At 37.2% G+C, this 24,872-nt stretch overlaps 1 protein-coding gene and 1 non-coding gene across 8 annotated transcripts in view; one reads left to right on the top strand and one right to left on the bottom strand.

Annotated features, from left to right (window-relative positions):
• MYO9A (myosin IXA) overlaps positions 1–24,872 on the bottom strand; it is a 266,751-nt gene that overhangs the window by 17,200 nt on the left and 224,679 nt on the right. For all 7 annotated transcript variants that reach the window (XM_024761731.1, XM_024761733.1, XM_024761735.1 and 4 more), the window contains 5 exons: positions 18,582–18,774; positions 16,993–17,121; positions 16,084–16,189; positions 15,187–15,318; positions 14,168–14,291 (listed from right to left, as the gene is read on the bottom strand). In XM_024761731.1, the coding sequence (XP_024617499.1) occupies positions 14,168–14,291; positions 15,187–15,318; positions 16,084–16,189; positions 16,993–17,121; positions 18,582–18,774 (684 nt within the window). The remainder of the gene's footprint in view (positions 1–14,167; positions 14,292–15,186; positions 15,319–16,083; positions 16,190–16,992; positions 17,122–18,581; positions 18,775–24,872) is intronic.
• On the top strand, positions 14,966–15,038 carry TRNAG-UCC (transfer RNA glycine (anticodon UCC)). The gene has a single exon. It is a non-coding gene; the product is annotated as a tRNA-Gly (tRNA).

Here is a 24,872-nt window from a genome sequence, read left to right as displayed (position 1 = left end):
TATATATATATATATATATATAAATAAAATCATCACATTGTACACCTTAAATTTACACAATATTATATATCAACTGTATCTCAATGTATATAATCTCAATATATATACTAGGAGAAAAAGAAAACCCAAAACACATGTTTTTAGAGATCTAAAAAAGTCACATTTAAAAAATTGATTTAAAAAATTCTACTGGATTGTACAAGAAGTACAATACAGGGCCCACTGACTTGATAAATTATATTAATGTAATCACACTTGGCTTCAGTTTCTCTGTTATCTTAAGGTGTTTTTAGTTTCTTTATTAGCTACTTCAGTCTGTTTTCCTTTTGCTCCCCTTTCCCCTTTTGTTCCTATTTTTTTCCTTAAAGATTTATCCTTTTCTGCCTCCTGTTACGTATTGGTTTCAACTTTTGTAGGAAAGGTGTATCTGGTAACCTTCTTCATCGCCTCTTGGGCTCTTCCATAACTGCCCTTTCAGCTGAATTAAACTTCTTCTTGGATGTTTTGGCAATGTGAAGGTGGAATGCTTTTGTGCCTGCAGGATACAGGGCAGTAAACAGCTCTGCAAAGCTAGGTTGCCTGAGCTGTAAGACATCCCTCTGTATCTGCAGGTTCTGCATTCTTGGATTCAACCAACTGCAGAATGAAAATATTTGAAAAAAATTTCCCTAAAATTCCAAAAAACAAAACTTGAATTTGCCACCATGCACTAACAACTATTTACATAGCATTACATAACAACTATTTACATTTACATTGAATTAGGTATGGTAAGTAATCTAGGGATGATTTAAAGTATGCAGGACACCTATCCTTCTCAAACTATTCCCAAAAACTGAAGAGGAAGAAATGCTTCTGAACTCTTTCTATGAGGTCAGCATCACCCTGATGTCAAAACCAAAGACACCACAAAAAAAAGATAATTACAGGCCAATGTCACTGATGAACACAGACATAAAAGTCCTTAACAAAACACTAGCAAACCAAATTCAACAATACACTATAAGGATCATACCATGATCAAGTAGGATTTATCCCAGGGATGCAGGATAGTTCAACACCCACAAATCAATCAATGTGATACACCACATTAACAAACTGAAGAATAAAAATTATGATCATCTCAACAGATGCAGAAAAAACTTTGACAAAATTCAACATCCATTTATGATAAAAACTCTCAACAAAGTGGGTATAGAGAACAAACCTCAACATAATAAACGCCATTTATGACAAACCTAACATCACACTCAATGGTGAAAAGCTGAAAGCATTTCCTCTAAGATCAGAAACAAAGATGCCCACTCTCATCACTTTTACTTAACATAGTATTGGAAGTCCTAGCCACAGTAATCAGACAAGAAAAATAAAAGGAATACAAATTGCAAAGGAGGAAGTAAAACTGTCACTGTTTGCAGATGACATGATACCATACATATAAAAAAAATCCTAAAGATACCACTGAAAAAATATGAGAATAAATTAATTGACTAAAGTTTCAGGATACAAAATTAACATACAGAAATCTGATGCGTTTCTATACACTAAAAATGAACTATCAGAAAGAGGAATTAAGAAAACAATTCTATTTACAACTGCATCAGAAAGAAGAAAATACCTAGGAATAAATCTAGCCAAGGAGATAAAAGACCTGTACTTGGAAAACTAAAAGACACCAATGAAAGAAACTGAAGATGATACAAACAAATGGAAAGATATACCATGTTCATGGATTGGAAGAATTAATACTGTTAAAATCACAAATACTACCCAAGGCAATCTACAGATTAAATGTAATCTCTATCAAAACACCAATGGCATTTTTCACAGAACTAGAACAAATAATTCCAAAATGTGTATGGAAACACAGAAGACTCCAAATAGCCAAACCAATCTTGAGAAAGAACAACAAAACTAGAGGTATCACATGCCCTGATTTCAAAATATACTGCAAAGCTACAGTAATCAAAACAGTATGGTACTGGAACAAAAACAGACACATAGATCACTGGAACAGAAACCAGAGTGTCCAGAAATAAACCCATGCTTATATGGTTAGTTAATCTACAACAAAGGAGGCAAGAATATACAAGGGGAAAAGACAGCTTCTTCAACAAATGGTGTTGGGACAACTGAACAGCTACATGCAAAAGAATCAAACTGGGTTACTTTCTCATACCATATACAAAAATAAACACAAAATGCATAAAAGACTTAAATGTAAGACCTGAAACCATAAAACTCCTAGAAGAAAACACAGGCAGTATGCTCTCTGACACTGGTGTTAGCAATATTTTTTTGGATATGTCTCCTTAGTCAAGCGAAAAAAAAGCAAAAATAAACAAATGGGACTACATCAAACTAAAAAGCTTCTGCACAGTGAAGGAAGTTATCAACAAAATGAAAAGGCAGCCTACTGAACAGGAAAAGATATTTGCAAATGATATATCTAACAAGGGGTTAATATCCAAAAATATACAAAGAACTCATACAACTCAACTTCAAAATGACAAACAACCTAATTAAAAAATGAGCAGAGCACCTCAATAGACATTTTTCCAAAGACAACATACAGATGGCCAACAGACACATGAAAAGATGTTCAACATCACTATCATCAAGGAAATGCAAATCAAAACCACAATGAGATATCAACTCACACCTGTCAGAATGGCTATTATCAAAAAGATAGCAGGTAAGTGTTGGTGAGGATGTGGAGAAAAGGGAACTCCTGTGCACTGTTGGTGGGAATGTAAATTGGTACATGGAAGATTGTATGAAGGATCGTCAAAAAATTAAAAATAGAACTATCATATGATCTAACAATTCCACTCCTGGATATTTATCCAGATAAAACAAAAACACTAATTTGAAAAGATATATACACCCCTATGTTCACTGCAGCATTATTTACAATAGCCCACATATGAAAGCAACCTAAGTATTCAATGATAGATGACTGGATAAAGAAGATGAAGTATATATTATATGTATGCATGTATGTGTATACACACATACATACACACACAATGGAATATTAATCATAAAAAAAGAATGAAATCCTGTCATTAGCAACAACATGGATGGACCTAGATTATGCTACGTGAAATACGTCAAACACAGAAAGGCAAGTAATGCATGATTTCACTTATATGTGGAATCTAAACAAACAAACAAACATAACAAAACAGAAACAGATTAATAGATACAAAGAACTGGTGGTTGCCAAAGAGAAGGGGGGTAGGGGGATGAGTTAAATAGGTGAGGGAGATTAAAAGGTACAAACTTCCAGTTATAAAGTAAATAAGTCATGTGGATGTAATATACAGCATAGGGAATATAGCCAATAATATTGTAATAACTTTCTATGGTGAGAGATGGTAATCAGACTTATTGTGGTGATCATTTTGTAATGTATAAAAATATCAAATCAGTATACTGTACACTTGAATATTGTAAATCAATTATACTTCAAATAAAAAATAAAGTATAATGGGAGGATGTGTGTAGGTTATATGCAAATACTATTCCATTTTTTTTTAAACAGGAACTTTATTTTGTTTATTTTTGGCTGTGTTGGGTCTTCATTGCTGCGTGGGCTTTCTCTAGTTGAAACAAGCGGGGGCTACTCTTCGTTGTGGTTCACAGGCTTCTCATTGCAGTGGCTTCTCTTGTTGTGGAGCACAGGCTCTAGGCATGTGGGCTTCGGTAGTTGTGGCACATGGGCTCAGTAGCTGTGGCTCATGGGCTCTAGAGCTCAGGCTCAATAGCTGTGGTGCATGGGCTTAGTTGCTCCGCGGCATGTGGGATCTTCCCAGACCAGGGCTCGAACCTGTGTCCCCTGCACTGGCAGGCGGATTCTTAACCACTGCGCCACCAGGGAAGCCCCTTGCCATTTTACATAATGAACTTGAGCATCCTAGAAATTTGGTATCTGTCGGGGCGGGGGTTCTGAAACCCCTATCATAGTATTCCCTGTGGATACTGAGAGATGACTATACTCCTAGCACTTTTATTTTTAAATTTTTAGTCTTTGATTAATTTAGATCAAAATTTTTCTTGTTTTCTCTCCACATGACTATCCTTTCTTCCTTCACCATTTATTGAATAGTATACCTCTGAAATGTCACTCACTTTAATGTTTATGATCCTTTCTTTTTCTTTTTTAAGGATTTTCTTAGTTTTCCTGCTTCCTTATTTTCTTATTATCAATTTTAGTAGCATCTTGTCAAGGTCCCCCGAAATATTCTTTTGTTGTTTTTATTGACATCACATCTGTTGGTAAAATGTTACAAAACTCTTTCCTTGTCTATGAGAATTTGATCTTTGGTCCATGTTCTAGCTCAGGACCCTGGAAACCTGATAAAGGTAGCATGTAAATGATGTTACTAGACAACATTGTCTCTGGCAAAAATTATCCTGATTGGCATCTGAAGAAGGAATGATAAATTTATAAATATCTAGTTGGAACCTATATATTTAGACTCTTTGAGTGTGGAGTCTGCTGTAATTAGACATATCCCTTGCAGGGACCCTGGAAACCATGTCTGGAATTTTATGAAAGATACTGACTCCTGTGGAGGCATGAAACTTCTAAGGCAGAACAGATCTGCAACCACTAAATGTGGACCTCTTTTTCCTTGCACTTGAGCTGTGACTTGAGAGACTAAAAATATAGCTAACACCCTGATGGTGGCGTGGCAGCATGACTCGCTACAACGACTCTGGCATAAAAGGAAGACCTTATGTTGTCTGCTGGCATGCTGTGCTTCCTGTCCCATATTCTCCTACATGATTCTGATGCCAAGTGTAGCTCACGGTAGTCTTATGAGTCTGAAAGTTTAGGTGAGTCTCAACAGATCCTCTCTCCATCCTACTGGGTGTCAGAACAATAAATGAATAGATGAATTTAGGAAGAACTGACATCTTTATATATTCAGTCTTCCTTTCCAAATGCATTTATTTGTTCAAATCTTCTTTTGTAATTCTTGGGGTTTAAGACTCTCTCTGTATAAATCTTCCACATTTCTTGTTCTACGTTTCTTAAGTATATTCTTTGGTATTTTATGTTGCTGTTTTGAGTGCATGCTAATAAAAATGGGCATTTTTCTTCCATTATATCATCCAATGGGTAGTACATATCAAAGTTACCAATGGTACTCAGATACCCTATAATTTAAATTATTTTTTAGTTGATTTTCTTGAGTTTTGCATATATACAATCATAATGAAAATAGTGATAATTCTACTTCTTCTTATTAAGTTATATACCTCTGATTCCTTTTTATTACCTAATTGCATTAGATAGTACCTCCAGATCAAGGGCAAATAACAGTGAGGATAATGGACATTCTTGCCTTTTCCCAGTTTTAATTAGAAAGCTTCCAATGTTTCTCCATTAAGCAAGACACTGGTTTGGGGGATATAACAGATATATTTTAGCATGCTAAGGAATTATAGATATATCCCTATTTTAATAAGAATTAAAAAAAATAATACCTGTATAATTATATCAAATGCCCCTTAAATATCTATGAGGATAATATTATATTTTTCCTACAGATCAATTAACATGGTGAATTATGCTAACCTAATCATTCTTGCATTCCTGGGTTAAATCACACTTAGTCAAAGTTTATGTTTATGGGCCACTGAGCTATGCTTGCTAATATTTTAACTTGGGATTTGGGGATTAATATTCACAGATGAGGCAGTTCTGAATTTATATATCAAGTGTTTTATTGATATACACATATGTGTATATATATGTGTGTAAATATATATATATCTCAGTGTATCAAGTCCTGTTCTATGACTTTACAAGTATAAACTCATTTAATCCTGTGAGTCTGGTACTATTAACTCCAGTTTATACATGAGAAAACTGAGGCATGGAGATTAAATGACTTGCCCATGTCACAATAGCTAGTAATCTGGTGCTAGGATTTAAACACAAAAGTTTAGTCCAGAGCCCATCCTGTACTCTGCTGCCTTTAATACTTTCGTGTAAAATTTTTGTTAGTTTTTCTTTTTGGGGCAGGGTGTTAAAAAGTACCAACGTTACACTCTTTTCATTAAAAAAGACCTTTTCCCTCTCAGCTCTGGAACAGATTAAATTGTATTGTTATGTTTGTAAAGGGTTGGTAAAATTCCTCTGTGAAACTTTATGTCCAGTGTTTTTAAAAGAGGAAACTCTTAGACAATCTTTGATGGCCTCTCAAGGCCTAAAAAGATCAAATCCAAACTACTAATCCTGGAATTTGAGAACCCAAAAACTTATTTGCTAATTCATTATATCACTCTTCCCTTCCTTCATTCTTACCAAGAAATCTTACATTCTAGCCATTGAAGTTTATTCAGTGTTCTCAGGTATTAAGTCACCTAGCTCTCTATGCTTCCCTACAGCTTTCTGAACAGACAAGATGAGATTTAGTAAACTGAACTACAACTATTTATACCTTTGCTTACTAGACTGTTAATTTATCTAAAGAAGAGATCTTGTCATTTCTATACCTCCAGCACCTAGCACAAGTGCCTAAAACACAACAGAACTGTTACATTTTTGTTGAAAAAATGAATGAGAATAAACGAAAATGAATCAATAAGTGGGGCTAGGAAGACAGGTCTCATCTGCAGAAGAGAATGGGAAGGAAAAAAAGATGTGTCTAAAGTGTAGTCTAAAATGAGAAGTACCTCTGAAGAAACATAGATGGAAGGTAGTCTCATTTTTATTTAGTAAAACTGTAAGTTTAAAAATATTAAATGGATTTACAATACTGAATTGAATTCATGTTTTAACTCTACAAAAATCTTCCTAAAATAATAAAAAAAGGGCTTCCCTGGTGGCGCAGTGGTTGAGAGTCTGCCTGCCGATGCAGGGAACACGGGTTCATGCCCTGGTCTGGGAAGATCCCACATGCTGCGAAGTGGCTGGGCCCGTGAGCCATGGCCGCTGAGCCTGCGCGTCCGGAGCCTGTGCTCCGCAACGGGAGAGGCCACAACAGTGAGAGGCCCACGTACCGCAAAAATAAATAAATAAATAATAATAATAAAAGAAACATAAAACTATGACTACCATAGGACTGTCATAACTTCACTACATATACATAAGGAAAAAGTTCAAGGGAAATATAAGTATTCTAAAATATTAATAGAAAATTGTGATTTTCTTCCTGCTTTTTGCACTTTACCCTACTGTTCAAATTTTTCCACAATGAGCATGAAACAAGTATGTAAATGTGTCTTTTATGTAGAAACACAAGATCTTAGATTTATCAAATGCCTAATTTTAAAAGATATTATATACTGTAAGAGAAAGAAATAATTCCAGTCATTTGAAAATGATAAATATAAAATAGCTTATCTTTCAAGTTCTGTGAGAAAACAGCTTCTTTAAAAGCACTGAGTACATCATTATACAAAAAGAGCTAGTATTAAGTTTCAAATCTGAATTTTTTAAAAAAGGATATAAAAGAGTGAAATGAAAATATTTAACAATTGATTTTTAGGATACAACTGGTAGATCTAGCAGCAAAAATTGCATAGGGAGCTACCATCATTTATTCTTGTCTAGTATTCTGTACTTTTTACTCTCTAAACTCTCAACCCACCTGGCTCACTCACTCTGCTGTTTGTAAATCTTCACCTTCTCTTCTCTCACATATAATCCTGTCAGCCCAAGATCACAGAATCCTTATATTTCCTTACTTCCTAACTTCTGCCTTTTATTCCCCCAAACCTAATTTTCAGGCCTCTTGAAGAGCGTCACATCCCCTTGCCAGATATTACTATAGTTCTTCCACTCCTATGGAATTCTATCTACAAGAATTCCCTACGTAACTTTTCTTCCCATTTGTCCACATCTGACAGAGATGATTTCAAGGTTTCAGAAGAGATGCTTCTTTCACAACTCACAAAAAGGAGCACAAATACTGTTCTCCCTTTGCCTACTCTCCCAAAGAGGTCCTGTGCCTAATCCTCCTCATCACTGGCGCTGCATGTTTCCTGCATGTGGATCTTCAAGTCATGCCTCTTGCTTACCATCATGATCGTTGAAAGAGGGTTCCGGAGGAATAGAAAAAGCAAGGGTCTTCTGTTGTGGTGTTATCAAAGAGAACACTACACGCTCGTATTACAAGAAAAAATTATTAGCTGTATGTGGTGATGAATGTTAGCTAAGCTTATTATGATAATCACTTCACAATATATACATATATCAAATCATTGTGCTATACCTAAAACTAAGACTGTTATATGTCAATTATATCTTAAAAAAAAAAAAGATTAATACTACAAAAATACTTTCTGGTCAGTACCAGAAACAGTAAGAACACTTCTATATTCTCAGAAAATCTTCATTCTCTGGGTCTGACTCTTATTATGTCAAATCACCTGAATGTGAACAGCAGACTTAGACAGCATGCACTAACATAAGGAAATGACAGGACCCTTTGCTAGAATCAAGTCCACACTTGGAATATCTTTTTCCTTTGGAGCTCTTCAAAGCTGCCACATTTCAACTGATTCTTAACTTTCCAATTATTAATACTTAACTTCTGGAAGGGCATTTCTTGCTTCTTTTGGTGTTGTCAGTTGCATGGCTTACCCCCACAGATCCACAATGATACAGAATTGCAGGTATGCAAATTTCTAACAGAGACATGCAGGTAAGTTCTTCAATAAGCCTAGATGACGCAAAATTTATAAGTACTGTCAACCACTATGAGCGCCACAAGAAAATCCTGAAAAGACTTAGAGCAATTTTAAAATTCCAAACTGAGTACATAAAATAGCAACTGATACTATTTTTAAAAATTAGAATGTTGTTTTTAAAATGCTTTAAGAACCCCTGTTCAACTAGACTCATTATGAAGAAAGCACTCCACAGGTAAAGTTTTGGAAGTACTGCACATTATATGCTAAAATTTGTTTGGCTATGAAAACCTTTGTGTGTAACATCTTTCAAGAGGATAATTTGTGAGGGTTCTATAGATTAGTAAACTTTATTTCAAATTATATTCTTCATATTACATTATCTTAAATAATACTAAATCAATACTTATGCTTAGAATTATAACAAAAATAAGCTACAAAAAAACCCCATTTGTTATATAAGAGGCATAACTGGATGGACTGTGAGCATATCATATTCCGAAATCCTACTCTGGGAATAGCCTAGAGTCAAAGATTATGCTCCATAAATCTAATTCCGTGGAAAGTACATGGTAGCAGAAACATACTTTCAAAATGACATGATCAGGATTCAACCTATTATAGTGATGGCAAATATGATTACTTACAAGTCAAGAGTTTCCTAACTGATATATGGCTGCCAGTCTTGCCCATCTCTAATCCATTCTTCTTTAGAATGCTACCAGCTATTTTTCGAAAAGAAATGATGGTGACATTCCCCTACTTCAAAACCTTTCCATAGTTCCCAAGGGCTTCAAAACGGGAAAATTTAAAATTTTTTTTTTTTTTTTTTTGTGGTACACGGGCCTCTCACTGTTGTGGCCTCTCCCACTGCGGAGCACAGGCTTCGGACGCGCAGGCTCAGCGGCCACGGCTCACGGGCCCAGCCGCTCCACGGCATGTGGGATCTTCCCAGACCAGGGCACGAACCCGTGTCCCCTGCATCAGCAGGTGGACTCTCAACCACTGTGCCACCAGGGAAGCCCCAAAATTCTTAATGCTGCACATCTGGTTCCAGTCTACCTTTCCAAACTCTTCTGCCACTTCCATACCACCTGACCAGCTCCAGCTACACAAGGCAGTCATTATTCACAGATATCTGTTTCGTGCTTCTTTGCCTCTGGAATTGTCGTCCCCCTGTCTTCTCACCATTTGTTAAATTACTACTCATCTTTCAACACCCAACCCAAATGACTTTTCACATTGGCAATAATATAACATACTTTTCAAAAATGCATTTCACTCTTCATTTCAGCAAAGTCACCATTGTATTTAATTAAGGAACAGCAATTTTTTTCATCTATGAAGACCTGAATACTATTGACTTTGATTAGTTTATTTGTAGTGAATATCCTAAAACTCACTGCTCTCTCCTAGATTCAATTCTTAGATTCAATCCCTTAGATGCTGAATGAATACCAAATACGTCCTAGACATGGTCTTGCTCTTAAGTCTGGGACTAACACCTTTTCTACAGCTAGAGATGCATATGCAATAGGATGTTAAGTGGGATTTTTCCTCTTGTTCCAGACTTGTGGCTAAGATCCAAAGCTGAGGATAATTAAGCAGCTCTTCTAGCTTTAAGGAGCCAAGAGTAGTTGGTACCAGCTTCTCCTCTCAGGGCTTACTGAAAGTTTCATTTTTTTAAATCAATACTGTGATCAATATTCTAACACCTTTCCCTCAATGTAAATCTAAAAAGGCTAAAAAGAAAGGGGGGTTATTGGAATTTCAGGGAAACATAGAGTTTATGAAAAGAGGATATTCCCTCCCCTCTTACAGGAAAACGGCAGTGTCATCACTGAATCCAGAAGGTAAGAATCAAGGTTTGAGTTCATCTAAAAGAAAGGGAAACTGGTATTTCATTCCGTTTGGTTGTCTGTATAGGCAAAAGACTTACTGATTTGCAACTCTGTTATATGCACAGGGGAAAAGAGAAGTGGGGAAAAAGAGTGTGGTGGGAAGAGTCAGATAGAGAGGTAGGCAAGACTTACCCACCTTGAGTTCTTGGGAACCAAGAGGTATGAAAAATGTAACCTTTCCCCCAGTGTGCTTGTAGGCCCTAGAACTGGCCATGGGAGGTAGATCTGATTGGGTAACGTCTTGAGGCAAAAAAAAGACATATATATCAGAGTCACACAGTATGAATGCCATCTGTCAGGTTTAGCCAGAAGGTGTAACCAAAGCAAGGGACTGCCAATGCCTATAGCCTTCTGCTCACTGTCAGCAGGGTCAGTTGGAGATAACACTTATCTTCATTTAGCCTACTGACAATGAATTTGAATAGTAGTGCTGAACAACCAAGAATATTGTCACCTCAGTACTGGCATATCACGTAGAATTCTGCCTCTCCTATATCACTTCTCTCAGTTTCAACACCAGAGGAAGAAACAGCACAAGAAAGAGGGCAGGCAGGGACTTCCTTGGTGGTGCAGTGGTTAAGAATCTGCCTGCCAAGGCAGGGGACACAGGTTCGACCCTGGGCCGGGAAGATCCCACATGCCATGGAGCAACTAAGCCCGTGCACCACAACTACTAAGCCTGCGCTCTAGAGCCCGTGAGCCACAACTACTGAGCCTGTGCTCTGGAGCCTGTGAGCCACAACTACTGAGCCCACGTGCCACAACTACTGAATGAAGCCTGCGTGCCTAGAGCCTGTACTCTGCAACAAAGACAAGCCACCACAATGAGAAGCCTGCGCACCGCAACAAAGAGTAGTCCCCACTCGCCACAACTAGAGAAAGCCCACACGCAGCAATGAAGACCCAATGCAGCCAAAATATAAATAAATAAATAAATAATTTAAAAGAACAAAAACAAAAAAGAACTCTTGGAGTCAGGTATGTTCTGGAATTTCAAAATTAAAAAAAAAAAAAACAAGGAAAAAAAGAGGGAGGGCAGAAGTGTGTGACAAAAAGAACCTACTCACTCACCCCCAAAGTTTTCAGCCCCAGATTAAGGTCTAGTCTGTCCTGGAAGAAAGTGATGAGTACTGGATCAAGCCTGTGGCTGATGTTATAATATGAAGATATAATATGAAGAGAACTAAGTCTTAAATACCAGACTAAGACTAGAGCATTTAAAAATTATGGAATAGTCAAAAGATGCTGTTAAGGTAGTTGATATCCAGGAGAAAAGGGGATTTTGACATGGTAGAGTTGGAAGGCAGTTACTAGATAAAAAGCAAAACTGACTGACATTTATATCCCAGCAAACTGACACCTTTAATGAACTGGTTACACATAGATGGATAGTCTTTGCAATTAGTTTCCATATATATTGGTGTTCCATCTCTCCATTCTTTTTTTTATATGAAATCCTGGTATGAGATCTATTATACTATTATTATTTAAGTCTAGAACCAGTCCATCAATTTGCTCACTACTACTTGCAGCACTGTCTAAAAAATGCTGAGTAGATAACAGTCATACTTCTACGTCTAGGAAGACACCATCAAAGTCACCGATAGAAATGGGCAAATAAGCATTTCTAATGATCGAGGATGCTAAAAACAGTAATAGGTTTTTATGTAATAAAGGAAGAGACTGATGAGAACAAAGCTCACAGAGCAGAAATTTATTTGATACCTTAATGCTTTCAATGTTCACCTTTCAATGATCCAACCAAAGAAGAAATCCACAAAGAGGCTTATTTGACAAAGAGGAAAAACCAGTATATTATAAATGGACATTGTTCAACTGCATGACACAGAGGAAAGAAAATAAAGGTTCTAAAGAGAGAGAGTAAGAGAAAAGCAAGTGAAGGCTGATCAGGAAGTGGGACCTGAATTGGGGCTGCACATGGAGGGTGGACAGGCATGGATGATAGACAGAGCAGAACAACTCCTGGATGGATGAGAGACAATAATGTAAAGTGGCTGTGACACATTGCAATATTAATACATACCGAGACTGAATTGCGGGTAATGCTCATAAATCTAACTGCAATTAGTACAGGTTTCTGGATTAGGAAGGACATGAAAAGGAAAGCAGAAGGTTAGAATGTACATGTCATTGCCCCATTAAAGAGGTTTAATCTTTCAATGGAATGAATATATCTGTCTTCTGCAGCATCAGCAAAAAAGCACAGCTTGTCTACCTGCTTTGAAAAGTAGCCTTATAGTAAAAGGTCTCTTCCTGTCTTCCCTGGATGGGCACTGCTAACTTGGGCCTCTCAGAAATGAGTTCATAAAAATTCGTACTACAGAAAGGGTTTGTTTTTTTTTTTTGCGATACGTGGGCCTCTCACTGTTGTGGCCTATTCCGTTGCAGAGCACAGGCTCCGGACGCGCAGGCCCAGTGGCCATGGCTCATGCGCCCAGCCGCGGAGGACCGGGGCAGGAACATCGTGTCCCCTGCATCGGCAGGCGGACTCTCAACCACTGCGCCACCAGGGAAGCCCAGGGTTTCACCTTTAAATGGGGTTTCTGTTTTCATTTCCTGGAGAAAAGATTCAGAACGTGTTCTGTGATGAGCTTTATTTAATACCTTTACTGACTGGAGAAATTCTGTGTTTATGTTTGTTTTTAGAGAACACCCTTCATTAACTTAATCTACAGACATTTGTTGTGCGCTTGTCCTGTGCCAGGCAGTTTAATAGTAAAGGAAGAAATGGAGTTACTTTAATGCTAACCTGAGTATAAACTACCAAGTATAGAGGAAGTATTGCTGGGCCTCTGCAAAAACATGGGCACAATGATGGGGAAGCCTGTTTCTCTTTAGAGATTTACTGGGGATCTGATTGGGTGTTCACCAATACAGTTTTGTTTTACAATTCAGGGGAAGGGTAGTAAATGGGCAATAATTAAACTTTAATGCAACAATAGGTTTCCAGTTATCTAGACCCTACTGATTATTGGTCAGTGTGAAATGGAGTTGTTTATATATAGGTCACCAGTTACAAAGGAAGATATTAAACAGACAAACGGGCAAGTGGAAGAAATAAATTATCATTTTTGTAAGGCTTTTTTCAAAACCTAGCAATAAACCCTCAAAGAAATCTTTATTTGATAATAGTAGACTCATAGTGGAGTTCTATATCCTATGACTCACATTCTTGCAAGTGAGTAAGTTCTCTACATCCCAGAACTATTGGCAGGACCACCAAAAGTGACATGGTTGAGGTTGGGAACAGACGGTGGAAGAAAGTAGACTCAAAAGTTAGGGTGGGTTACGTTTTCATAGAAAGGACAGGAAAAGAAAACAGGGCAAATTATTAAACCACCAACATTTTACCCAAATACTTGATTTTAAAAATTCTACATAGTTAACTGTATTCTGTGTATATAACTAAAGACAGCTCAAAGAACAAACATGAGGCATACATAGTACCCTGAGATAAGGTGACTTTTTTTTTTTTTCACTTGTTCCATGTGAAAAAGATTCGGAGAATAATCTCTCTCTACATATCATAATGTGTACTTAAAATCTGAGGAAGGCTCCCATTTCCCCCTGTGATTCCATGTCCTGCATCTTACCATTGATCTACGAATCAGTGACAGCCTGGTCTTTGCCTTATTCTCAGCAAATTCCAGGCTACTGATGTCTTTGAGACGAGCCTTATATTTATTCATTTGTTCCACAACAATCAGCTCCACACAGCTGAAAAAGGAAAAGAGAAATGTTAAGTGCTGAAGTCAATCAAACAAATTATAGCACCCACAGACTATTTTTCAGCTAAGTGTGGTAGATAGTTGGAGGATAAAAGAAAAATCAACATCCCTTATTTTATGAGCTCAGAGACAGGGTTTATAATGGTGGTTCACAACTTTGGCTGCACTTTAGTATCCATCTGAGGAGCAGCTGTAAGTCCCAATGCCTAGGCCACACCCCCGACCAATTAAATCACTCTCTGGGAATGGGACACAAACACTAGGCTTTTTGGGGGAAAGCTCCTTTTGCAGAAAAGGTTAAGAATCACCACTCTAGAAAGAAATCAGAGGTCCATGAAAAAAGGGCAAGGTGAAATACAGGAATATTGAAGTATTAAGACCAAAGGGATTCGGAGCCATAAGACTACAGTTATCGACTAGGTTACAGGAAAACAAAGTATATGTAACTTGGTAAAATGGTATTTTAAAAATACATTTGGAAACTATAATCATTCCTAAAGAAAAGCCAAATTTAAAAAATAAGGCCCTTCAAAACAAATGATGCTTAGGTGAATAGAACCTAAAGGAATTTTTCATCTTCAGCATAAAAAAGTCCAGTGGCACCTAGCAATCTTATTAAAAACATATGAACTTAAAAAAAAAAAAATCATGTGCTAGGGGAATTCCCTGGTGGTCCAGTGGTTAGGACTCTGCACTTCCACTGCAGGGGGCCCGGGTTCGATCCCTGGTCGGGGAACTAAGATCCCTGCAAGACATGCAGCATGGTCAAAAAAAGAAAAAGGAAAAAAAAAGAAATCATTCACTATGTTTGATATCTGGATAAAGTGACTACACTGACTCAGAAGTCCCTGGGGTCTTGCAGAGGTGATGGTGACTGGCCTTACGTGGTAGTCTTACTGATGTCCTGCACACTTTGTAGTGGGTCGATGGTGTCAGGGCAGCGGAGAATGCAGGGTGCAAATACAATGGCCAAAGCATTAGCAGACATTCGATTAGTGTCTTCCTGTAGAGCAATCCTAAGAAACAAAAAAACCAAGTGAAACTAGGATGAAAAAGGAAAATTGCAGGGAGGTAGGCAGAAGAGATGAGAGAAAGAAGATCAATGACATCAACTGCATACTACTGGAAAGATGTTCCTATCAGTTGAAGGAAGATACTGTAGACTTTTCCCAAATCTGTTCCTTTGCCTCTGGAAAGTGTACTTTTACTCTGTTCCTTGAAGCAATTCAGGCAAGCAGATAGCTGATCAAGGAAAAATTTGTGACTCACTGCCCCAGGTCACCGTTACTAGATGATACATGTCTACAGAATGTAGACACTTTAAGGCATTTTCAAACAGTCATATAAGATATTTATCCAAAGAAAAAGGTGGCTTTCTTCCCAACTATTGCTAATATTTACAATCAGAAGAAGAGAGACTACCCCTGAATTGTCTTTTGTCAGTCAATTCCTGAGCTCCGTCTGAACCCTCCTCCTATGAATTAGGTTATGTCAAAAGACAAACAGCCTTTCTAGCTCCGGAGTTGGGTACAGGCTAGGCTACATAGTGCCACCATGAGACTGAGGTGTTACATGGCTCAAACAGGGCAGAGAAGCACCTGCCATGCAATCTAACTCAGCTGAGGATTTCTGCTCCAAGGAATCATAACCACCTGTTTGAGGCATTGACTTTATCAACAGGAAAAAAAAAGATCTGTCAGTTTTTCATACGAAGGAGCTCTTCATTTATTTAAAAGAATCCAAGAGAAACTGTTACGTGTTCCTTTGTTTCTTGAAGTTACCTGACTAGGTGAAAGATGAGGCGTTCCAGTGTATTGAGATGAGTTCGGGAGAGCTGGTCAATCACAGAGTATACACCACGGATTGTCTCCTTCCTCTCCTGAAGGCCTGAAAGCAGTAAGAGCAGCAAATAAGAATGAATATCCTCTCTTATACACTACATATTCCTTCTGGACAGACACTAGGTAGCAAGGGAGACTGGCTCTAGGGTTGATTTTTAGGAGTTTTAGCTATACCTGTATAGCAGAAGAACAACTCACAGTTACCAATAATCTCCCTTTGCTTGAGTTCTATACTCTCTAAGCAGTCTCATGAGTTTTAATCTATAGCCCAGTAATTTTTGATTATAGCAAGGGGCAAGAGATGCCCTAGTTTTTCAGGCATTTTGTGGCAAACCAATTCCCCATTAAAATTAATCAACTGTTAGATAAGTTATAAATCAGTCTTATGGGAATTGAGGAGTCAGGCCTCAGGGCCTAAACACTTGTAGGTAGGCCTTAATCAATATCCTACACATCTGTAGCACCGAAAAACTAAACCAACATGTTAGTCATGGCTTAAAATAGATAGCCAACTTTACACTGAGTTCTTGCCTAGATTCACAATTTAAATGAATATAAATCTCCTATTTAATTTTTAAATTTGTTTATAACCTTAGTCTTTCAATCTCTTTGTAAGAAGCAACTAGGTGACCTGCTCAGAAAGTTTTTAGGACACTGACCTTTTAATGAGTTTCTAAAAAGGTTAACATTTGAATAGGTGAGAGTTCACTGGCAGTTTTGTACTGACTGTATCACTTTTGGATCTATATGAACTAAACCAACTGAGAGGATGGCTAAATAATCTAATATGAAGATGGCATTCCTTTCCCAAGTGCAGGCCTTCCCTGAACCCAGGAAGCCTGTGCTTACCCATAGCTCGAAGAAATTCCTCATAGAGTTCAAAGGTCATGAGTGGATTGGGCAAATCACGAAGCCATTGTTTGAATACACTTGCAATGACGTGTATGTTATAGTCATCTAGGTTTACATTCTCAGCATCTATTCAGAGACAGGAGTTAGATAAGAAAGCCAAAACATGCAGAGAGTCAAATAATTCACTTTAGAAACTACCATGACGGAAAAATGCCTTCATGTTCTTAATCAGACTATCTTCTACAATCTAATTCCATGCTTTGGAACAGTGCTCCTACTGTGGTAAAGGAACAGTTCTTGTTTGTTGGTTGTTTTTCAAATGTTGCGGACTGACAGATGTGTAAAATAAGATCACAAGTTTTCATGTCAAGGCACTGTTAAATTGCTATAAATGTTTCTAAATGCTTTTTCTCAATTTCTGTACTTCTCTTGTGGATTGGTCTATGAACGATACTTCTAGTAGTGATGCTTCAGATGACAAACATAAAAAAGGCCCAAAGGACAGTTTCTAAAAGTCAAACTGATTTTAAGTCATTCTCAGAGATGAAATGACAGTGATAATTAAGCTTAGGAAATATAAAGAAAATCTTTACTCTGCTTCACTTATAAACTCCCCAGGGTTATACATGAGATGATTGCGATGATATAGGATGAATGATGCCTGTGCGTAGATTCTTGGTGACACAAGGACAAACTTTGCACCTATATGTGATTCAAAAAGATCTATTCCTGGGAATTCCCTGGTGGTCCAGTGGTTAGAACTCCGTGCTTTCACTGCCGAGGGCCCAGGCTCAATCCCTGGACGGGGAACTAAGATCCCACAAGCCGTGCAGTGTGACAAAAAAAAAAAAAAATCTATTCCTTTCTAATAGTGGTGAAGAGTAGAAGTTGAACATAAAGCCAAAGTCAAACTTCTGCATACATTCCAGGACTGAGGCTAGAGCTCTACACAGATACATGTTCAGTTCACTACTTATCCATTTAAATAACTATGTCATCAATGTAGGAAGGCAAGAATATGCATCAGAAAGAGCACCACTTGGAATCAGAATAACAGAGACTAACAGGCAATAATTTAGATTATGGGTTAAATGCCAGCTTTGTCACTTATTGGTGGTGAGTCTTTGGGCAAGATCCTCTGTAAGCCTCAGTTTCTTCATCTGTAAACAGGGATAATAAACACTGTTTGGGAAGATTAGTACAAAGATCTGTTGTGAAAATTAATACAAAAACATCAGCACAGTGCCCTGCATCTCATCAACAGCTCATTATTCAATCTCCCTGAACCTAAATTTTCTTCTTTGTAAATTAAAGACATGATCTTACCAGACTGTTAAAAAAAGATTAAATGAGATCTGTCTGAAGTACCTAATAATGCCTGTACAAATGATATGCAATGTATGTTTGCTGAATTGACCACATAAAAACAAAGACTCTTTTGAAAGCTACAAATGATAAAACAAGCACCACAGAAAAGACTGCACTCTGGCTGCAAGAAAATGATCAACATGTAATGAAAACTAAGAGCGCAAGATGACCTATTTAAATAAAATTATTTGGTCTTGATTTAGAGGGCACTATCTTACCTGTATCTAGACCTTGTCGAAGCTCCTTGATTTTATTAGTTGAACCAGACTTTCGGTAAATACCTTCTGTGTATAATCCATGCATTTCAATGTAGTTTATGAGTTTTTCCACCACCAAAGGAACAGTTCGGTCTTCACTGGTCAAACGGGATAATTCAACCCCAAACTGTCGAGATGATAGCTCTGGATCATACTAAATGGAAAATAATTTTTGTTTCCAAATACATTCAAACATTGTTAAATATGTTTATCCAATTCTTTAAGAGTAACTACTTTTTATTTTCCTCAAGTTTTACAAGCATAGTTATGAAAGCTGGGAGGAAAGGGAATTATGATAAATGCTGAGAGTATAAATATATGAGCTGTTAGTTTCAATCTTCTTCCACTAGGAATCCTCCTGACCCCTGCCAAATAATGGGGCAGAATGGAGGCAGTGGCAACAGATTACTGTTTCCCTTTCTATTAAAAAAAATCTCTTCATGTAAAGATGGGATGTGGGCAAAGGAGAAAGGGGATAGACTTTGTATGTTAAACATTCACCAAGTACCATTTGAAAATCTGTTGATTTAAAATTAATTAGTTGTCAATAATTTCTGAAGCATAAGAACGCTTCGGTGTTTATGTAAACTTAAGGGAAGTTTAACTGACTATTGATGTCATAGCTAAAGGCAGAGGCATACATTGTCACTATATGAATTAGGTTATTTCATATTTGCAACTAGATTATAGCTGGGAATAGGAATATCACCTTTCTATCTCAGAGGGTTATTGTAAAAATTAAGTTACAGGTGAACATACAAAGCACAGTATCTGGTATATGGCAAATGCCTAATAAATTGTTAAAAGAAATAAAATAATGTTTGCTGCAATAATTAAAACAAAATAACTTTAGCCAATCTTCTTCCTATTACTATGACACACACATGCACATGTATAATCTATTTATTTAAATGTTATGGCTATCCCTAGGGCACTGGGAATGTTAATAGTAAGACCTGTGAAAGCAAAAAAAAATTCTTGAAGGTATTAAACAAAAACTTCAAAATAGTTTTATTTGAAACCAACTAATCTAAAGCAAACATGCTAAAAATTTCTATTTCTTGAAATTAAGGGAAAAATTAATTTTACTATTCTCAACTGAGAAAAAGTGAACTCTGAGTTCTTATTGTAAAATCAATATATGTTTTTAGTTATTTTCTTTTTTTCTTCTGCGGGAAGGGGTGGCAGGGTGTCTTTAATTATTTTCTGTCTGAAGTAATTTCCTTGTATATTTTAAATAAAGTTTTATTGAAATATGACACATATATTAAAAAGTATATAAATCATTAAGTGTACAGCTTGACAGACTTAGAAAAAATGAATGCACACTTCTTACCAGAACCCAAATCAAGAAATAGAATATAACCAGCAGTTATCTCCCTCTCAAGACCCTCCCAACTACTATGCATTTCACCTTTCACAAATAACCAGTATCTGTATTTCTATCACTACAAATTAGTCTTAACTGCTTTTGAACATTACATTAATGGTAACATATAATATGCATTCCATGAGTTAAGTTTCATTTATTCTTGAACTTTATTTATTTTTGAATAATACAGTATGTATTCTTGTTTCTGGCTTCTTTCACTCAACATTATGTTTGTGAGTACCAACAGTTTAACCTCACTGCCATATTGCATTCCATTATACAAATATACCACAATTTATTTACTCATTCTACTGTTGATGGACATTCAGGTTTCTTTCAGTTTGGGGATATTTCAAATAGTGCTGATATAAATGTTCTTTTGTCTTTTGGCACAGATATCTATGTATATATGTTGGGTATATATCTTAGAGTGGCACTGCTAAGTCATGAGAAATGCTTATGTTCAGGTTTGATAGGTACTGCCAAATAATTTCAAGAGCTGTTAGGTTAACTCAAACTCCTACCAGTAATGTATGAAAGTTCCAATTGCTTTATATTCTCGTTAAGATGTTTTTCATTTTAGCTATTCTAGTGGGTATATACCTCACTATGATTGCAATTTGCATTTCCCTGATGATTAGTGAAGTTGGTCACCTTTTCATATGTTTATTGGTCATTTGGAAATCCTCTCTTGTGAGGTGCTTGCTTAAATTATGCGCTCATTTTTCCACAGAGTTGACCATCTCTTTCTTACTGACTTGTAGATGCTTTTTAGATATTGTAGATCCAAGCTGCAAATATCTTCTTCCACTCTGTGGTTGATTTTTTTTTCTTTGAATAGTGAGTGTTTTTTGAAATTTATCTAAAACTTTTTTTGTATTTATTGAGATGACCATATTTTTTTCTTTATTAGTTCAATATGGTGAATTACATCAACTGATTTTTGAATGATTTTTTCAAAAAAACTGATTTTTTCCATAAACCAACTTTGCATTTATGGATTAAAAACCAACTTTATCGGGCTTCCCTGGTGGCGCAGTGGTTGAGAGTCCGCCTGCCGATGCAGGGGACACGGGTTCATGCCCCGGTCCGGGAAGATCCCACATGCCGCGGAGTGGCTGAGCCCATGAGCCATGGCTGCTGAGCCTGCGCATCCAGAGCCTGTGCTCCGCAACGGGAGAGGCCACAACAGTGAGAGGCCCGCGTACCGCAAAAAAAACCCAACTTTATCATGAAGTCTTTTTTTTTCATCTGTCATTAGCACAGATTCAATGTACTAACATTTTGGTTAAGGCTTTTACATCTAAGCTTATGATACAGCCTGAACTGAAATTTTCCTTTATCCTTTTCATGATTGACTTCAAGGTTTCACTATCTTCATTCGTCAATTTGGGAAAAAAGTACTGAAGTATTTACTCTTTACCATTCTCTGGCAGAGTCTGTAAAAGACTGGTGTTGTTTCTTCCTTAAACACTGGGAAATATTCAACGGCAAAACCATCTGGGCCTGAAGATGTCTTTGTGAGAAGCTTTTTCAACTACAGATTCTATTTTAATAGATATAACTCTTTAGATTTTCTATTTTTCCTTGACTTAGTTTAACTTAGTTGTGTTTTTGTGGGAATTTGCCCAATTAATCTAAAATGTCAAATTTATTAGCATCAAGGTGTCCATAATAGCCTTTTATTTTCCTTTTAATGTTTGCAGTATCTGCGGTGTATGTTTTTCTTCTTGTGAATGATTTGGTTTTTTAAAAATTCTCTTTATTGATCACTCTTGCTAAGAGTTTATGCATTGTCTTTTCAAAGAACTAAAATTTAGCTTTGTAGCTTTTTATCTTTTGTATAAATGTTTTTCATTTCATTTATTTAACTTTATTATCTTCTTTCTATTGCCTTTGGGTTTAATCTGCTGGGTTTTCTTTTCCTACCTTCGACAGATAGAAGTTTATATAATTTCTATCCTTGTATCCTTTCTAATGTGTATTATAATGTATTGTACATTAATATATTATTAATGTATATTAATATATACTTAAAGCTATAAATATTCCTCTAATCACAAATTTAGCTATACCCACACTTTCGTTGTGTCATACTTTCCTCATCACTTCATTCAAAATATTTTTCCATTTTCATTTGAGGATTGTCTACTTATCTTTATGTTGATTTATAGCTTAATTTTATTCTGGTCAAAGAATATACTCTCAAAATATTCAATCCTCTGAAATCTGTAGGGACTTGTTTAATGGCCCAACATATGATCAATTTTGTCAAATGTTCCATGTGCAGTTGAAAAGACTGTGTATTCAGGCAGTTGTAAGATGCAGGGTTCAACACACATCAAGTAGATAAGATTTTTTTGTTTTTTTTTTTTTGCAGTACGCGGGCCTCTCACTGTTGTGGGCTCTCCCATTGCGGAGCACAGGCTCCGGACGCGCAGGCTCAGAGGCCATGGCTCACGGGCCCAGCCGCTCCGCGGCATGTGGGATCTTCCCAGACCGGGGCACGCACTCGTGTCCCCTGCAACGGGAGGTGGAGTCTCAACCACTGCGCCACCAGGGAAGCCCCAAGTAGATAAGATTTTTAAGTGTGTTTTTTAAATCAGTTGCATCCTTACTGAATTTTTGTCTTCCAGGTATTGAAGCTATAGTAACAGACTCTTCTAAAGTTAGAATTTTTATAGCTCCCTAATGGCTTGACCATTTCATCATTATGAAACACCTTTACCTGAAGTAATGTTTGTCGTCCTAAAGTACATTTTAGTATTATTACAGCTACACCACTTTTCTATTGGTTAGTCTCTGCATGCTATATCTATCTATCCTTTTGCTTTCAACCTTCTGTATTTTTTTAAAACATATTTAAGTATGTTTCTTGTAAATAGCATATCATTGAGATTTTTCAGTTGGTTTTATCGTAGTCTTTTAAAAAATTATTTATTTATTCTGGCTGCGCCAGGTCTTAGTTGCAGCACATGGGATCTTTGTTGCAGAATGCGGGATCTTTAGTTGCGCCATGCAGACTTCTTAGTTGTGGCATACGGACTCTTAGTTGCGGCATGTGGGCTTCTTAGTTGTGGCATGCGGACTTCTTAGCTGCGGCATGCATGTGGGATCTAGTTCCCTGACCAGGGATCGAACCCAGGCCCCCTGCATTGGGAGCACAGAGTGTTACCCACTGGACATCCAGGGAAGTCCCTATCCTAGTCTCTTTTTGTTTTTAATATATATATTTTTTGGCTGCATCAGGTCATTGAGGCATGGGGGCTCAGCATGCGGTCTCTTCGTTGCGGAGCTTGGGTTTCTCTCTAGTTGTGGTGTGTGGGTTTTCTCTCTCTAGTTGTGACGTGTGGGCTTAGTTGCCCTGCAGCATGTGGGAACTTAGCTCCCTGACCAGGGATCGAACCTGTGTCCCCTGCATTGGAAGGCGGATTCTTTACCACTGGACCACCAGGGAAGTCCCTATCCTAGTCTTTTAATTGGAAGTATTTGGTCTATTAACATTTAATGTAATCACCAATATATTTGGACTTATATCTATCAATCCACTATTTATTTTCTTTGACCTGATTTATGATTCTGTTTCTCTCATTTCTCATCTTCTCTTAGATTAATCAAGTACTTTTTCCGTTTTCCCACCTTTATTAGCTTTTTAGCTATTATATTCATTTGCTATTCTTTTAGTGGCTACTTTAAAGACTACAACAAATACTCATAACATATTTAAGTCAAATATATTTATTTTTGGCTGCGTTGGGTCTTCGTTGCTGTGCGCGGGCTTTCTCTAGTTGTGACGAGTGGGGGCTACTCTTCCCTTGTGGTGCGCAGGCTTCTCATTGCAGTGGCTTATCTTGTTGAGGACCACGGGCTCTAGGCACACAGGCTTCAGTAGTTGTGGCACGCGGGCTCAGTAGTTGTGGCTCGTGGGCTCTAGAGCACAGGCTCAGTAGTTGTGGCACACAGGCTTAGTTGCTCTGCGGCATGTGGGGTCTTCCTGGACCAGGGCTGGAACCCATGTCCCCTGCACTGGCAGGCAGATTCTTAACCACTGCGCCACCACTTCTCAGATAATCCAGGGACCTTGCAATAGTTTAATTTCATTTTCCCAACCACCCTGGTGGTGGTGTTGTCACATAATTTAATTCTCTTTATATTTTAAGCCACAAGACATTATTATTGTTTTTAGTCAATATTCATTTATATTTACACATATTATTTACGCTTTCCATAGCTCTTCACTCCTTCCTGTACTTCTGTTTCTATCTGAGATCATTTTCCTTCTGCCTGGAGATCTTTAGTATTTCTTTTATTGCAGGTCTGCTGATGACAAATTCTGAGTTTTTGTCTGGAGTGTTTTCACGTCATTTTCACTTTGGAAGGCTACTGTCACCAAGTACAGAATTCTGAGTTAGCTTTATTTTCTTAAAACACTTAAAATATGCCAAACCACTGTCTTTTTGGCTTCCATCATTTCTACTGATAAGTCCGTTGTCAGTCTTTTCACTGCTCCTTTAGCAGCGGTTATTTTTTTCCCTCCTCTGAATGCTTTTAAGAAATTTTCCTTTTCTTCCATTTGGAGGACTATTCATCTAGTATGATTTTCTTTGCATTTATCCCACTTTAGGTTGAAAGTGGTTGACGTGTTGACCATTAGCTCTTAAAATGCTGCTTCTCCCTTGTTCTCTTTTCTTCCTGGACTCCAACTGCACACATTTAAGAAACTTCCATCCTTTCCCATATGTCTCTATGTTTATTTCTGTATTTCCCCATTCTTTTTACTCTCCATGCTTGGATGTCTCTACTTATCTATTTTTTAGCTCACCAATCTTCTCTTCTCCTATGGCCAATACACTGTTAAACCTATCTTTTGAGTTTACAAT

The sequence above is a fragment of the Neophocaena asiaeorientalis genome, unplaced genomic scaffold (genome assembly GCF_003031525.2).
Source record: "Neophocaena asiaeorientalis asiaeorientalis breed wild unplaced genomic scaffold, Neophocaena_asiaeorientalis_V1.1 scaffold54, whole genome shotgun sequence".
In the NCBI taxonomy this organism is placed as follows: Eukaryota; Metazoa; Chordata; class Mammalia; order Artiodactyla; family Phocoenidae; genus Neophocaena; species Neophocaena asiaeorientalis.
Note: the sequence above shows the minus strand (reverse complement) of the source record. Positions and strands in the feature narration are given on the sequence as shown.